Source organism: Schistocerca gregaria, chromosome X (genome assembly GCF_023897955.1).
Source record: "Schistocerca gregaria isolate iqSchGreg1 chromosome X, iqSchGreg1.2, whole genome shotgun sequence".
Lineage (NCBI taxonomy): Eukaryota > Metazoa > Arthropoda > Insecta > Orthoptera > Acrididae > Schistocerca > Schistocerca gregaria.
The window spans coordinates 739,354,910-739,371,830 of NC_064931.1; the positions used below are offsets into that span (position 1 = coordinate 739,354,910).

General features: G+C 37.7%; 1 protein-coding gene across 1 annotated transcript in view; it reads right to left on the reverse strand.

Annotated features, from left to right (window-relative positions):
* LOC126299561 (uncharacterized) overlaps positions 1–16,921 on the reverse strand; it is a 280,185-nt gene that overhangs the window by 109,100 nt on the left and 154,164 nt on the right. The window contains exons 7-8 of the mRNA XM_049991559.1: positions 16,833–16,921; positions 874–1,113 (exon numbers count right to left, since the gene is read on the reverse strand). The exon at positions 16,833–16,921 is cut by the window's right edge and continues 23 nt beyond it. Of these exons, the coding sequence (XP_049847516.1) occupies positions 874–1,113; positions 16,833–16,921 (329 nt within the window). The remainder of the gene's footprint in view (positions 1–873; positions 1,114–16,832) is intronic.

Genomic DNA, 16,921 nt, shown 5'->3' on the forward strand with positions numbered 1-16,921 from the left:
GGTTTCTAAGGACAAACAAGAAATTTATTTACAAATATAAAAATGAATTATATTTATTTTTTGAACTGAAACTTTACCGGAAACCACAATTTTTTGGCAGAATTCTTCGCTGTGGAACCTGTGAACCTAACACATTCATGGTCAATGTCTTTATTTTTTGTAGATCATTTTGTTATTAATAGCACAGGCATATACTGGCACACTTTGTGTAAGCTGGCTCTGCTTTTAACATTGCTTGAAACTATTTAGCCATACTTTACTTATGATATTTATTTCCCTTCCATATATATTAAATGTTTAATTCAACTGAATGAAATGTCAATAACTGTCTTAACATGGCATTTCACTGTCTCCAATTCCATGGTCAGGTTTGAATGACTGCACTAACTACACATAGCACATTAAATTTTCTCAACAGTGACTGCATACAACAGAAGTATTCCAAGAACAGTTACAAAAACAAAAAATAAAAAAATAAAACTTGGGCATAATAATGTTGTTCTATCCTATACCAGGAGCAGTGATGTAAGAAAACAAAATGCAACCATTTACATAATATGGAAAACAGAAAATTCATACACCTATAATGATGGAGTATATCAGCAGATGCCATTTGGCACAATGCTTGGAACAAATTTTTCAGTTTAACATAATTTCACTTGAATGTCATTTTTTCTGTCACTGTACCCAATGAGTTACTCAGTTGGGTTTACAATCCTGGGAATACCTTGGCCTAAAACAGTTATAAGAATTGAACAATGGATCTGTGCTCCAATAATCAATATGACTAACACATCATAGTAGTGAATAAGTCTGCTGACTGTACTTATTAAACAATACCTACATAGAATTTTGCACTCCTGTAAGACTTACCGTACTTTCTCACAATACTCCACTATTTTTTCAAATTCTTCATAAGCATTTGTAGCACTTTTCATTTTGTTAGTATTTGCAGCAGTCTGAATTTCACGCCTCAAGAGAAAGTCTATGCTTCTTTTGTCTTCTGAGCTGTAATAAATTCGACACCATGCTGTTTTCCCATCACGACCAGCTCTGCCTGATTCCTGGTAGTAAGATGCTATATTCTGTGGAACATTCCAATGGGCCACAAACCTGCAACAATTCAGTTTATAGTGGGATAGTGCATTTACAGTTACCCATGTCTTAAATTCCTCTAAATGAAGCAATGAAACTGCATATTGAGGATAAAAATAACACTGCCCGAGATACCTATGTGGCCAGCATCACTGTACAACAATATTTTGTATTATCATATATCTCACAAAAAGATCATGAAGATAAAATCAGAGTGATTTGAGCCCACACAGAGGCTTTACCAACAATTATTCTTCCAATGAACCATTTGTGACAGGAACAGGAACAGGCGGAGGTGACACTGTTACACAAAATAGCTAGTCGTGGATGAAAATAGCAACAACTTAGGTTGCTGAAATATCACACTGTTTCGGCAATGCCATACAGCTAAATACCCCGAAACATTTCACATCATCATGAAAGTGAAGAAGGTGGACAAGCTTTGAAATAGGAGAGAACCTCCTTCTGGCCTGCTTTGCCTTTCTTCCAAGATGCAGAGACAACCTAATCATACCAGTTTTTGTGAAGATCATTCATCATATCAGATGTCCAGTGCCCAACTAAACCACCTTTCCTAGTCAGGGTATGGATCTGCAACTCATGCTTTACTTGCAGATAGCATCAACACTCTTCTCTGAGTCACAAATGTGGACAGATCCAGTTAGAAGGTCTCAAACCAACAAAGCAGAGCAGTTGGCAATGTGCACAAAAGCCACAAAATATGAACACCTTGTAACCAAACTAATGCAAGAAGAACTGCAGAGAACTATAATCAAGTGTAGAGGGAAAACAGTTGATAATTAAACCTTATTTTTATTTAGAAAGGGAGTAACTTTTACACCAATGCCGATGATGCTACCAATGACTGATTTTATGAGTGCGGTAGAACATGTTGCTCTTGCTCTTTCACAGCACACAATGGAAGAAATATGATGTGAATCCAGTCATGCATTCACAATGGCCATTGCAATAAGGCCAAATGTCTCCATGGAGGAGAGAAACATAGTTAAATTACTCCAAAGAGACTCAGAGACAATCATCCTCGCAATAGGCAAAGGAAATCCTATAGTCCTCCCACTGCTTTAAGTATGCAAGCAGAAAATGTACAGTGTACTAGAGGATGGTTACTACAGAAGAGCAGATGATGATCCAGTCAACTGCGTTAAGAGGACGACCACTGTACTTCCCCTGAACACTTTTCAAGAAAAGACTGAAAAAGACTTTGTACAAAAACGGTTGCACTTCCAAGACTTTATGGAATACCGTAAGTCCATAAAGAAGGGATTCTACTCCATTCCATCATAAGCAACACTGGCACACCCGTGTAAAAGCGAGTAAAAAAAACTTAACAGTAATGTTTAGTTCCTTTGTTGGCAAGGCCCAGCACCACATACATAGTTTAGTGCATTTTGTCCAGTAGCTTAATTTCATCTACCTAGGCCATGAAGACCTCACAGTGAGCACTGATGTTGTTTTCCTTTTTACTAGGATACCTCTATGAGACATTATTGAACTCACATGAGAGAAGTTCAGGCAATCACTAACGAAACTCTTCAAATTCATTCACAAATCAACCTACTTCCTGTTTGACGGAAGATAGTATGAATTCACTGACGAAGTGGCAGCGGGCTGCTCCTATCATCAGTGCAGCCAACATGTTTATGGAGGCACTTGAACAAACTGCTCTTGAATTAGCATTCCACAAACCATTGTGGTTTCTTTCTCAGTATTTAGATGATATGTTTGTGTTCAGGTTACTTGGAAGACAGTACCTACAAGACTTTTTGCAACATATGAATTTGTTTTCAAACAGGTTAACACATTCAGTGATTCCATTGTAAAGGAATCTGTAGAGATCTGGCAACATGATAGGCTGATAAATAAAGGCTACAGTTCCCAACTAAGTGAGGCCCGCGATACACCCTTCATTTTGCTCAAAGCACAACAACGGTCTGTGGAAATGTCGATTCTCCGCACACTAACTGAGATCGCACCATATGTCACCCACATCAGCAGCACCCTGATGCACACAGTCTTGGCAGAAAGACTGATAGGTGCAACTTGTGTTCCTGTCAGGTACTTCCCTCTCCACCAAAGCCATGCCCAGCCTTCACCAGGTGACTACTTTTGGTTTGTGGCTACTGCCTTACATTTATTATTTCAAAATGGCTGGGTATCCTGGCATACTATGTCTCAATCAGGTGCCAAGACCAAAACGGAAGGATTTCAGATATTTATTGCTGAGAATATTTCATTATAATTTTTACTGCTTCTCACCAGCAAATCAAGTGGAAGCTACCACTGTCACACAATACTGTGTATGTCGTGTGGATGGTTTTTAAGATTAATCAGTGCTTCCTGTTGCCTGCAGTGTGGTGTTGATGTCACATGGTGGGGCAGCTCCACAAACACAACCAGCCTGCCAGCTTGCTTAAGTGACAAGCAGTATACTGAGAGTCTGTAGCTCTCCGCACAGTTCATGTTGGACAGCCACTTTGCTTGCTCAGCAGCTTCCATGATTTTTCACTCACAAGTGGCGAACCAGATAGAACATCAACACTACACTTGTCTGCATGCTCTGCCACTGCCAACTGCATATGGTAATCGGTCCATATATATTGTTTGTGCTCCACAATATTGTGATACGTCCCATACTGCCAATATAAATCTGTCCACCATAATGAGATTTTTCACTCTGCAGCGGAGTGTGCGCTGATATGAAACTTCCTGGCAGATTAATACTGTGTGCCGGACCGAGACTCAAACTCGGGACCTTTGCCTTTCATGGGCAAGTGCTCAACCATCTGAGCTACCCAAGCTTGACTCACGCCTCGTTCTCACAGCTTTACTTCCACCAGTACCTCGTCTCTTACCTTCCACACTTTACAGAAGCTCTCCTGAGAACTTTGCAGGACTAGCAATTTTGAAAAAAATGATCTATTGGAGACATGTCTTAGGCACAGCCTGGGAGATGTTTCCAGAATGAGAACTTTATGCTGCAGCAGAGTGTGCGCTGATATGAAACTTCCTGGTAGATTAAAACTGTGTGTCAGACTGAGACTCGAACTCTGGATCTTTGCCTTTCGCGGGAAAGTGCTTGGGTAGCTCAGATAGTGCAGCACTTGCCTGCGAAAGGCAAAGGTCCCAAGTTCGAGTCTCGGTCTGGCACACAGTTTTAATCTGCCAGGGAGTTTTAGATCAGTCCACAATTACTGTTAAGCATGTGCACAGTCGATCCATGAAGTTCTGAGACTGATTTTGTTCCTGGTGTATAAGGGATGCAAGCACAGTAGCCAGAGTGTCAGGTTGAACAAAGAGCCTCAACAACACATGTGCATTCAACCAGTCAGTTGTAAGCAGGCAATGTTAAGCTGTAATGCAATGCGTCAATGGCACTGTGTAACAAATCGCAATGGAGCAATGCATTGAATGGCTCTAAATCACATACTCATGACATTCTCCAGAGTGGTTGAAGAAGAGAAAAATGTGTGCAAAGTTTGTCCCACACACAATGACTCCTGAACAAAAATGATGCACATATGCCTGTTGGTACCCTATTGAAATCAAAAACACAGTCACTTCTTTTAGGGAAAGAAAGCATCAAGTGATGAGACTTGATGTTATCAATATGAACCTAGCACAAAAGACAAAATGCAGAATTATTGTTGCACCTAAACTAACGAAAGTGCGAATTTGATGCGGAAGTTGAACAACATCCCAAAAAGGAACTTTTCTTACAGTTTCACTTGGTTGTAGGAATGTTCTGGGTGTTGCTTCTCATTAGGGGAGACTATGTAGACCATTTGGAACATAAAAACCATCAGTGTATATTTTCTCTATTTGTTACTAGTGAACCTGGCAATGCTTTACAATTACTGAATATGTATTGGAATTGAAACTCCATCCTAATCTCCTTCTCCACCTCTCTCTGTACATCTACATCTACATACTTACTACAGAAACCACCATGCAGTATGTGGCAGACAGTACCCTGTATCACTATTAATCATTTCCTTTCCTGTTCCACTCGTGAATAAAGTGAAGGAAAAAATGACTGTCTATATGTCTCAGTACGAGCCCTAATTTCTTGTATCTTACCTTCCTTGTCTGTAGACGAAATATATGCTCGCAGCATCATTTTGCAGTCAGCTACAAATTCCAACTGTCTAAATTTTCTCAATAGTGTTCCTTGAAAATAACTTTGCATTCGCTCCCGGGATTCCCATTTGAGTTCCCAAAACATCTACGTAACACTGCATGTTGTTCAGACCTACTGATAACAAATCTAGTAGTCCACCTCTGAATTGCTTCAATGTCTTCCTTTAATCTGACCTGTTGCAGATCCCAAACACTTCAGCAGTGCTCGAGAATAGGTCACACTAGCATCCTATAAGCGGTCTCCTTTACAAACGAATGACACTTTTCCAAAATCCTCCCAATAGGCTGAAGTTGATGATTTGCCTTTACTAACACAATCCTCACATGCTCCTTCCATTTCACATTGCTTTGCAACATTACATCAGATATTTAAACAACGTGGCTGTGTCAAGCATGATGCTACTAATGCTGTATCCACACATTATGCGCTTGTTTTACCTATTCATCCAAATTAACTTACATTTTTCTACATTTAGAGCTATCTGTCATTCATTACATGAAATACAAAATTTGACTAAGTCATCTTGTATCTTCCTACAATCATTCAATGATGACACCTTCCCATAGACCACAGGATCATTAGTGAACAGCAGCAGACAGCTGCTTATCCTGTCCACCAGATCATTTACGTATGTACAAAATGACATTAAGGACAACATACTGGTTTCTGTCACTTAAGAAGTCTCCGAGTGACTCTCATATCTGGGAACCTATTCTGTATTCTTGTGCCTTCATTAACAGTTGGCAGTGTGGTATCATGTCAAAATCTAGGAATATAGAATCTGCATGTTGTCTTTCACCCAAGGTTTGCAGGATCTTGTGAGGAAACGGCAAACTGAGTTCCACACCAGTGTGCTTTCCAAAATCATTCTGATTTGGGGACAGAAGCTTTTCCTCTCAAAGAAATTTACTGTATTCAAACTGGGAATTTCTCACAAGGAATGCTTTCTAAAACCTTGCTGATTTGTGGACATAAACTTCTCAGTCTTGAGAAAGTTTAAGATATTCGAGCTGGGAATATGTTCAAGGATTCTGCAGCAAACCAGTATCAAAAAAATTGGTCTGTAATTTTGCAGGTTTGTTCTTTTACCCTTCTTATAGATGGTAGTCATCCACACTGTTTTCCAGTCACTTGAGATTTTGCAATGGGTGAGAGATTCTTGATAAATGCGACCTAAGTAAGGGGCCAAGGCCTTAGAGTACAATTTGTTAAACCCTATTGGAGTTCCATCTGTACCTAGTGACTTGTTTGATTCAACTCTTTCAGTTGTTTCTCTACGAATGCTTATAACTGTGTCGTTCATATGGGACTCTGTACGATTGTCAAATGACAGTAAGTTTGTATATTTCTTCTCCATGAATGATTTCTTGAATGTGAAATTTGAAACTTTGGCTTTTGTTTTGCCATCTTCTACTGCCACACTACACTGCTCAATGAGCAACTAGGTGGAAGCGTTAGAACTGCTTAGCAATTTTACATAGGATGAAAATTTTCTCAGATTCTCAGGCAGATCTTTTGCTAATGTAAGGCCGTGGTAATTGTTGTATGCTTCGCACATAGACCTTTTCACAGACGCTTTGATCTCTACTAACGCTTGGCTGTCTTCATTTTCACATTCTCCTTTGAACCAAGACTGCAATGGCCTTTGCTTTTTCAGCAATTTCTGAATTTTGTTGTCAAACCATGGTGGGTCTTTTCCATCCTTAATCCACTTACTTTGCACATACTTCTCCAGGGCACAATTTACAGTCTGTTTAAACTTTGCCCGTAATTCCTCTATGTCCATCATACTAGAACTAAATTGTGTCAGTTCATTGTCTAAGTGAGATGCTAACAGCTGCTAACCTGCTCTTTCTTGAAGAAACACACTCCTCCACCCTCCTCTCTCTGCACATCCCCTCCCCCTCCCCCCTCTTCCTCTCTCTAACCATTTCCTCCTCCTCCTCCTCCTCCTCCTCCTCCCCCCCTCACCCTAACCATTTACTCCTCCTCCTCCTCCTCCTCCTCCTCCTCCTCCTCCTCCTCCTCCCCCCCTCTCCCTAACCATTTACTCCTCCTCCTCCTCCTCCTCCTCCCTGTCCATCACTTCTATCTCCTCTCTCTGACCTGAGCCTTATTTATTGTTATTGCAAATACAGATTCCGCAATAGTATTCTAATAATAACCCAATGAGCCACAAATACAACTTTCCTGGCTTCTGTGAAAACAGTGTGAGGAAGAGAAAAAAACAGCACATTGTTGATATACATTTTTACTTAAAACTAAATATAATGAGAAAGAATACATATAGAAGAATCAATTTGCCCTGCTATCATTGTTAAACTTGACTGTGAGGAAGGAGACAAACTGCACAGTTTCACAGCAGCACACCACACAGCATTTTCTTTCTCACACACAGTTTTAACAGAAAACATTACATTCTTGTTTGAAAAATATATATCACCTATGATGTCCAAATGTGCTTTAGGGTATTATGTAAAAATGTTACAAATTGGACAAGAAATTTAACAATGTTGCCCCTCTATATATTACAAATGTATTTATATATTATACGTATATTTTCTTAAAAAAATATACAGTATAGTCTGTGTCAGACCAAATGTTCATTAGAATATTGTGCAAAAATTTGAAGTAAATCAGTCAAGTACTTTTCAAGCTATTTGGAAACAACATTTCCTCTTCCTATATTAAATACATATCATATACATTAAAAATAAACATAGCCTATGTCTGTCTGAAGGTTCATTAAAATATCATTTAAAAGTATGAAGTAAACTGGTCAAGTACTTTTCGATATTTTTGGTAACAATGTTAAATGATGACTTGTCATTAAACAGTAGTGTAAAGTAATTCAGTCTTGAAACTTTTTGGACTGATGGGGTATGCTCTTGGCACTTAAAGCTTGTCCACAGCACCTTTATTTATTTATTTATCCATCTTTAAGCAATTACATGCAATCGATGTTATCATGAGTAACGTACAATTTACATATTAAGATATAAAACTATTGTGAGGTATCACACAAAGCAAAAGTATACATTTTAAAATAACATACATAATAAAGGAATACATTTGATACATAAAGATATCCCACACAACTAAAGTGTGGATTTTAAAGAATGAGCATAATAAAAGAATACATTTCATACAAAAGGATTTCTCCACATGTTTAACAGTTAAATGTGGAACTACAGAGACAAAAAAAGCTTAGGAAGAGGTACAGAGTTGCAAGATGTTTCGTAAGTCAGGTCTATTTTTTGAAGAGTTTTCAAATTCTTTAACACTATAAAAAGCTTTGTCTTTCAGCTATTTTTTAGTCTTACTTTTAAATATATTAAGAGAGACACAATGTGCCTGCACAGGTAATGTGTTGAAAAGCCTTATTCCCATGTATTCATAACTGTCATGTGTTTTCTTGAGTAGAGTCGGTGGTATGCCTGTCTTAAATGTTGGACGAGTGTTATGATTATGAACGGACTGCCTAAGGTTGTAACTGTTAAAGTTTTCTTTTATGTACAAAAGGCAGCTGCATATAAAAAGAGAATTTTTTTTTACATGATATGTTATTTTTGGTAATCCCAGAGATGCTCCAGATGGCATTCTTCTGCCAAATAAAAATTTTCCTGGACCATGGAGAATTACTCCACAGAGAATACCATAGCTAACATGGCAATGAAAGAATGCATAATGAGAATTAATCAACAGGCTTTCAGAAACACGGGTGCGTAATTTTTTCAGTAGATATATAAGTCGCGAAAGCTTTCGAGATATGTTGTCTATGTGACTCTGCAAGGTTAATTTCGTATCTAAGTATACGCCAAGATGTTTGGTAGAATTGTACTCAATATCAGCATTGGATAAGCTCAAGGGTATATTTACAGTCTTTTCATAGTTAATAGCTAACTCATTGGCTTCGAACCACATATTGAATCTGAGAAAATCTTTACTTTGCTCCTTCAGTTTATTTATGTCCTTCCCTGAATTGATGAAAGTTGTATCATCTGCATAAAGCACAAATATGCATGGCATATTGCTGGGCAGGTCATTTATAAATATAAACAGTAATGGCCAAAGCACTGATCCTTGAGGAACTAATGACATTCAGTAACTGTGACTTTTGACCGTTGTAGCTTACAGTTTGCTTTCTGTTACTGAGATATGATTTAATGAGGGAGAATTCCAGATCCCTAATGCCATAACACCATAGTTTTTCCAGCAGTATTTTGTGGTTTACAGAATCAAATGCTTTGCTCAAGTCCAATAGTGTGGCTTCGGCAGATAATTTGGATTCAAAGGAAGATTGCATAATAGAAAGAACATTTTCAACAGCATTAATTGTTGATAAATGGGCCCTAAAACCATATTGAGACTTTGTCAGTACACTGTTTTTTGACAAATGCATGTTATTTGCTTTTGTATACAATATTTGATTATTTTTTAAAAAATAGGCATCCAAGAAATTGGATAATAATTATTGGTGCAGGATTTATCACCCTTTTTGTGTAATGGAATTACTACTGTCTTCTTCAGACATACTGGAAAAATACCACTGTCAAATATCCAGTTTATGAGCGTGCAGAGAGGGAATGATATCAACTCTATTATTTTTTTTTAAGCACAAAATTTGAGAGGCCATAAATATCTTCTGAACTGGAGTCGCTTAACTTTGCCACTGATTTAATTACATCACTTATTTCCACATGTCCCCAATTACAGGTTGGCACGGTATCAGCAAATTTTTGTAAAAACTGGTTTATATAAGTAAATTGTGAATTTGATTTTGAACTCTTCTTATGAGGAGATGAGGAATTAGGGTTTGCTGCATTGATAAAAAAAAGAGGTTAAATTCATCTGGGGTGACATCATCAGTTGTAACTTTTACACTATGACTACCTGTACCTAATTCTGCTTTAATGACACTCCACACAGCCTTACACTTATTATTGGAGTTTTTGATGAAGTTATCATTTGCTCTACATTTTGCTAATCTGATTTGTGATCTATAGTGTCTCTTGAGGCTAACATACGATGCATTGTCAACACTACCATTTTTTACCTTATCACAGCATACAAAACCATTTATCTTAGCTTCTGTAAATATGGTGTGAACCACCTATGTGGAGCAGTTCGACCATGCTTTCTTGCCATAGTTTTGTTTCGTTTGGTAACCATTGGCCAGGAGGTATTGAAAATTTCAGATAGAGTACTAACAAATCTGCTACAAGCCTCCTCAACATTGTTGGAAGCATATATTATATTATTCCAGTTTAGTGCCTTAAGCTTATCCCTGAAGCTATTTATGCTTTTATCATTTAAGAACCTAACATACTGGGTTGGTTCACAATCCCCCATTGTTTCATTAATTGTTACTTTTACCCATATACCTTTGTGATCTGTCAGATGGTTGACATTAAGAAGTCCCAATTCAAAATCATCTTTATGTATATTTGTGATAAAATTGTCGAGACAAGAAAGTTGTCTTGTGGGACTATAATTTGCACAGAAGAGATTATGGGATCTTAGCGTGTTAAGCAAATTAGTATTCTTGTGTGTTTTTTCCCCCCTTACATCAAAATTTAAATCTCCTAAAATTACTGTATTGTGTTTGGTATTTTTTCTGTGCGGTGAATAAATTTATCTAAACACTCTACAAATTGATTGGCATCACTGTCAGGAGAATGGTATATTGAAATAACTGTGAGTTTTAATGTTGGTAGTAGCATGACAGGTGCTTCAAGAATGCCTTTAACACATATGTCCCTAACATCAAACACAGTATATCTTAACCCTAGGTTGGCACTTATATATATTGAGGAACCCCGGTAACCTTCATTGGGTCAGCAGTAACTTGTAATTAAATTAAAACATGGTGGTACATACAGTTTCTCTCTTCTCCTCTTAACCAGTGTTCATTAATACATAATACTGTTCTGTTGTTTCCATTCAATTAAACACCAAGTTCATCAGCTTTATATTTCAGAGATCTAATGTTTATGTGCATGAATAATATTGATTTTTCATAGCAAGAGGGAAGATGCATGTTGTCTTGTAAGTCTACTGCTGGTAGCCAAGCCCCAATTTGACAACGTTCGGATACATCTAGTTTTCTGGGCTCAGAGTGAATGGTTTGAAGATTATTTTGATCCTGCTGGAACATATCCGTTAATATTTTGGCAGACAGACTAGCAGGCTTTACAGGTTTCCCTGTCCAGCAGTATTACTGTAAAGGTGGCCATTTCTTTACTCAAAGTTTTGGTAATCAGTTTCGAGATTAATCTTCTTCCTTGGTTGTTGAGGTGGAATCCTTGTCTAGTATAGCACTCCCTGTCAAACTCACTAGCTTTCATGATTGTGGTATTTTTGAATTTCAAACACAGGTGATATAGCTGTTTGTTTACTTACAATACCTCGCGATTTACGCAGGATTGTTTTGCAAGATCATATCTAAATGGAGAATCGAGAACAAACACTTTTTTCGATGTGATACTTGGTAATGTGCTTCTTAAACCTTTTATTAAGTTAGCACTGTTGTTTTTCGCTATATAATTTGTTCCAGTCATAATTACGACGACATCAGCTTCAGAAGCCTTCTTGTTAGTTTTTTGCAAGACATCCTTGGCTTCTGCTGAAGTATACACATACCCCAGACAATTGTCATTTACGTTTTCATTAAGGCAACTTGAAACATTACGACCTTGGCTATCACTCAATAAGGTAATTTTCAGGTTTTACGTACTAAACCTTGACCATTACTCTGTTTCACTCCTGTTTGAATTTCTTTTTGATATTTATTAGCACTATTATGTTTCACTGCATATGTTACCTGTTTGCTACTTTGTACATGAAACTTGCTAACACTCACACTGCAGCTACTTGTGCTGTTTTTGACATTATGCTGTTTTGCTGCAAATGTTTCTTGTTCATCACTTTGTTCCCAAAACTTACTTATGTTCACTATACAGGTTTTTATTTGGACTAAGGCAGTCTCTTATTTTGTTGTTGCTGTAGTTGATGGATTTGATACCCTCTCAACATCTTGCCCAGCTTGTAACTAATGTCTAATACGTGTGGTAGGTGGGCAATTTGTCATGGTGCTTCTTCCTGGGTGCTCTGATATTGTTCCTTATTGCCATTATTCTTTATGGTACTCTCAACATAGTCATTTGCCCTGAAATGGTTCACTGGGTGCAATTTCCTCACTCCAGGCTGTATGTATTGCTGATTCGGTGTACTCTCATTGTTAGTGCATGAATCACTGAGTTGTACTTTTTGGGTGGTGAGGAAACTTAGCAGTCAGGGTTATGACTATGCATGTTGGTTTATCAATTGAAAAGATGAAGTCTGAAAGTGAGTCTGTAATCATATTTAACATTACAGGTCAGTCTTGATCACACAAACTATTACACTTCACTATTAAGAGTTTCGGCTACTGAAACCTTCATATCTGTTTCAAACAAAAACAATGGTGTAATCAACTAAGTTCAATTTGCTGCAGCCACACATACCACAAAATATTCGGATGTAGGTATCAATGTCAAATTACATGGTAAGTGCGTTTGAAGGCTTGGATTTTTCTAGTATTTATACAAATAACTTAGGCCAGCAGGGGGCACTATAGCTAGGGTACATGAGTAACCATATCACAAATTTAATAGTTAAAATGCAGTATGTATAGTCATTAATTAAAACTGCTTCACTTGGCAAAATGAGCATTTGAAAATAAAATATGTACTGATATACAATACATGGAATTAGATCCATACTTAAAATCCACATAGAGAGTACAGATGGTGATAATGGGAAGCTAGCAGCCTGTCAAAGTAAAATAACACAACTGTGTAAAAGCCAGTATAAAAAGTCTAATAATCAAATCACACCTATAAATCGAAATCTTCCAGTATGACAAAACAATTAAACCATAAATGCAAGTGTAAGATAATCAGTGAAACAGTGGCTATTAATGAAAAAGTCAATAATAGATAATTCATCTGGATTAGGATCTCAATGGCGCCACCTTGTGGCTTCTCAGTATGAAAGTCTGTTTTCTAGTGGTGGAACTTGCGGAAGAAGGCCTAGTCTCCTCGTAGCTGGTGGCCAGCATACACGAACTCACGGCAAGCTGCTGGAGCTCTTGATGCTGCTCAGACTATTAGCTTCCTGAATACATCAAAATAAGCATTCACATTAAACTCATTTTGCTCATGCTGCAGTCATTCTGGTTACTGTTTCCTGTGTACATAAATCTCCATTTCCTCGAATAGGTTCAGTGATTGCCCCTTTGGTGCCCTATGCAACACGTTACATTACCTTCTGTGTCTCCTGCCACATGTTTTTCCTGTATCCGAACGTGTACCCAAACTGCTCTTATTTTGGTTATATGTATGCTCTCTAAAATGAATCTTGAAATTCCTTCCCACCTGACGGATATAAAACTTGTCACTGTCTTGGCAGTTGATCTTATAGACCAGATTCTAAATATTTGTTGCTGTTGTTGCCAGCTTTATAGCATAGCCTAGAACCAATTGTACCTTTTATTTGAAATCCAATATTGACTTTCGTTCTTCTGAAAGCTTGTGCAATTCTGTTGGAAAATGCACCATTGTATGACACAGAACAAACTTTTGGTTTTATTGTCTCCTTCTTGTCATGAATTTCTGACTTTAGTTTATAATAAAGATTCATTACATCATAGTCTTTATGCTCATTTAGAGCATAAGGAGCATGATGTAATGACTGACGTAGCAACATCACTGTTTAGTAGTGTGACCGCACAAATAGGAAAAGATAATGGTTTAAATTAATGTACATAGTGTAGCTACAAGAAAATCTAAGCTTTTCAATATAATACTGGTCTTTAAGATTAATAAGCTACAACAAAAGTTAAACTTTCACCTATAACATGTTGCCAGAGAGCACCAGAAAACAGGCGTTACTGAACGTGAGCAGGTACGATGATGTAGGAAACCCATATGTTCGTACACATATAGCATTGAGAGATGCTACATGACGTCATAACAGAAATATGATATCAGGGGATACTCCAAGAGCATAGGAATTTTGTAAACCATGCTAAAATGCATAATTTAGATTGAATGAAACATTCATGTGTTCAGATTCACAATGAAGAGGCCTCAACCTGATATTGAGCTTTTCAGTGTGCTTTTCGGGATGCAAATTTTCTTGGAGTACCAGTACTGTTTGGCTCATGTTTGATTCTTTATTATGGCTTAATGCCAGTGAAAATGTGCACTAGAAATTCAGTGAACAGTTGGAACCAGCCAATAGTGTGGAATGAAACACTTTGTTTCGTATAAATTGATTGCATCAGCAGAAAACATTAATAAAAGCCAAATCAGCAGAAAAGATTAATAAAAGGCCACATTTATTTAGAAAACAGACAAAAATAACTTCATTGTTGTGCAAGGTGATTAATGCTTGACTGCCCAATACGTGGAAATAGAGTAAAATTAGAAAATTGAAACTAATAACAGCCTTCCATAATTATATGAATGTATTTTAATTCAGTTGGTAGCTGCTGGCCACAGAAATCAGTTTCGTTTTAATCTGACATGTGAACTGTAAATGAAGAGGAAATAGGACATCGGGAAACATCAAAATCACTAAATGTAAACACGAGTCACTATCCCCTCCCAACTAAAACCCAGCCTGCTCTGCGCATGCGCCAATCTGGTAGCTTGGGCGTACCAGAAAAATTTTTCTGTGTAGCACGACTTCTTCTTGCTACTGCTGCAGCCACACTTCAAGTAGTCAGAAGTGGGAAAAGCACTGGTCATATGCAGCAACTCAACAGCACGTGTGCGCAAGCCTGCTGGCAACTGCTCAAAACAAACTTAATGTAAACAGTTATGATCTCATGCTCATCGGAAACAGTTTGCTGTTATGAAGTACCCCATAGTCTTTGTCCTAAAGCCTTTGACACTTTTTGCTGTGTATCAGTTCTTACCAGTCAAAATTACAAAAATTTAACCAAAGACTAAAACAATGAAAAATTCCTGTTTTTTTCTGGTTTCCTCCTGGACGAAAAAATTCCTGGGTTTTTCCCAGATTTCCCGGTTTTCTCAGAGTGTATACAATCTGTATTACCAATGAGACAATGGGCACACACATCTCTAGCCTGTCTTTGACTCGTGCCACAAAATCGACATGCACAGCACAAAAAGTGCCATCAGAGGATCACTTTGAAAATGGAATGGTGTGCTGAGGTTGCCAGCAATGAAAGCGTATTCTACCTGCACACAAGTGAGGGTCATTTGGGCATATGACACAGACCTTGTGAGTGCTGTCTTGTAGAGTGCATTTGTCCAAGACACACTGGCCCACAAACAGGCCTTATGATCTGGAAGGCAGTAAGCTACAACCTTCATTCATCTTTGGTGTTTATGGAATGAACATTAACCAGGGGTCCTTCTAAATGTTATACCTGTTCTTTTGCCATTCTTGCATCAGGGAGATGATGTTTTGTTCCAACAGGATAATGCTCGCTCACACACTGGCTGTGAAACTCAATGTGCTCTGGAAGACATGCAGCAACTTCCGTGGTCAGCACAATCTAAGGACTTGTTTCTAATTGAGCATGTGCATGATGTGATGGGATGAAAAGTGACTTGTGTGACTCATGAATCAACAGAACTATGTGAACAGGTTGAGCAGGGGTGGCATAACATAGTCCAGGACAGTATTCACCCTGTGCGAGTGACTGCATGTCAGATTCAATACCTGCATTGCTGCCCATGGAGGCTACACCACATACAAATATTGGTGTTTCAGCACGAGTCAATACCTGGTACCTCACAGCTTGTGTTATCGATCTTTAAATTTAATCATTTCATGCACTCCACACGCATTGTTGCCACAATGTATCTTGAGTGAACTGGAAACCTCTAAAAGAGTGTACTAATTTCTTTTTTCTGGCAGTATATAAGGTTTGTTCAGTACACTTAATCAGTAGTGGCAAAACATGTATATCTTTTGCCCAATTTCTCCCTTTTCTCTGCTTCCTCAATGCACAGTTTGAACAACAAAGGGGATAGGCTACAAGCTTGCCACAATTCATTCTCATTAGTCTAAAACTATAATCTGATTTTTACTACTACTAAGTTTTTATTTTATTTTATTTTTTACAAGGCTGATCCTTAATGGTTCTCGAAGCAATGCAGACATACTGTTTTCACTATTTATCTACAGTATCAGATATACTGATGCCTTATAACACTAAAAGCAATATCAAATAATTTCACATATCTATTTAAGTACTGTGCCACCAGTTGCCCTAGTTCATTTCCTATTCCCAGAAATACTTATTGTGTATGCTACATTGCATTTCTGTAGTGTAATTTTTGTCTAGGCCTGCTTTATATAACGTGACGTATATCTTTACCTTTCACATTCTTTAATATATTAATTGTCTCACATTTGAACACAAAATCAAGAACTGCCTGTAGTCTGGAAAATAATCATACTGAAGATACTGTATATTAAACAACCCAAAGTGCATACATATAAAAGGGTTTAAAATTCTGGATACTTGAGAATGACAGAATTAAGAAAACACACTAACCTCACTGTGGCCTTGTCCACGCCCATTCCAAAACTAACTGTGGCACTTATAACAGACACTCTTCCAGCCATCCAGTCTTCTTGAACTTG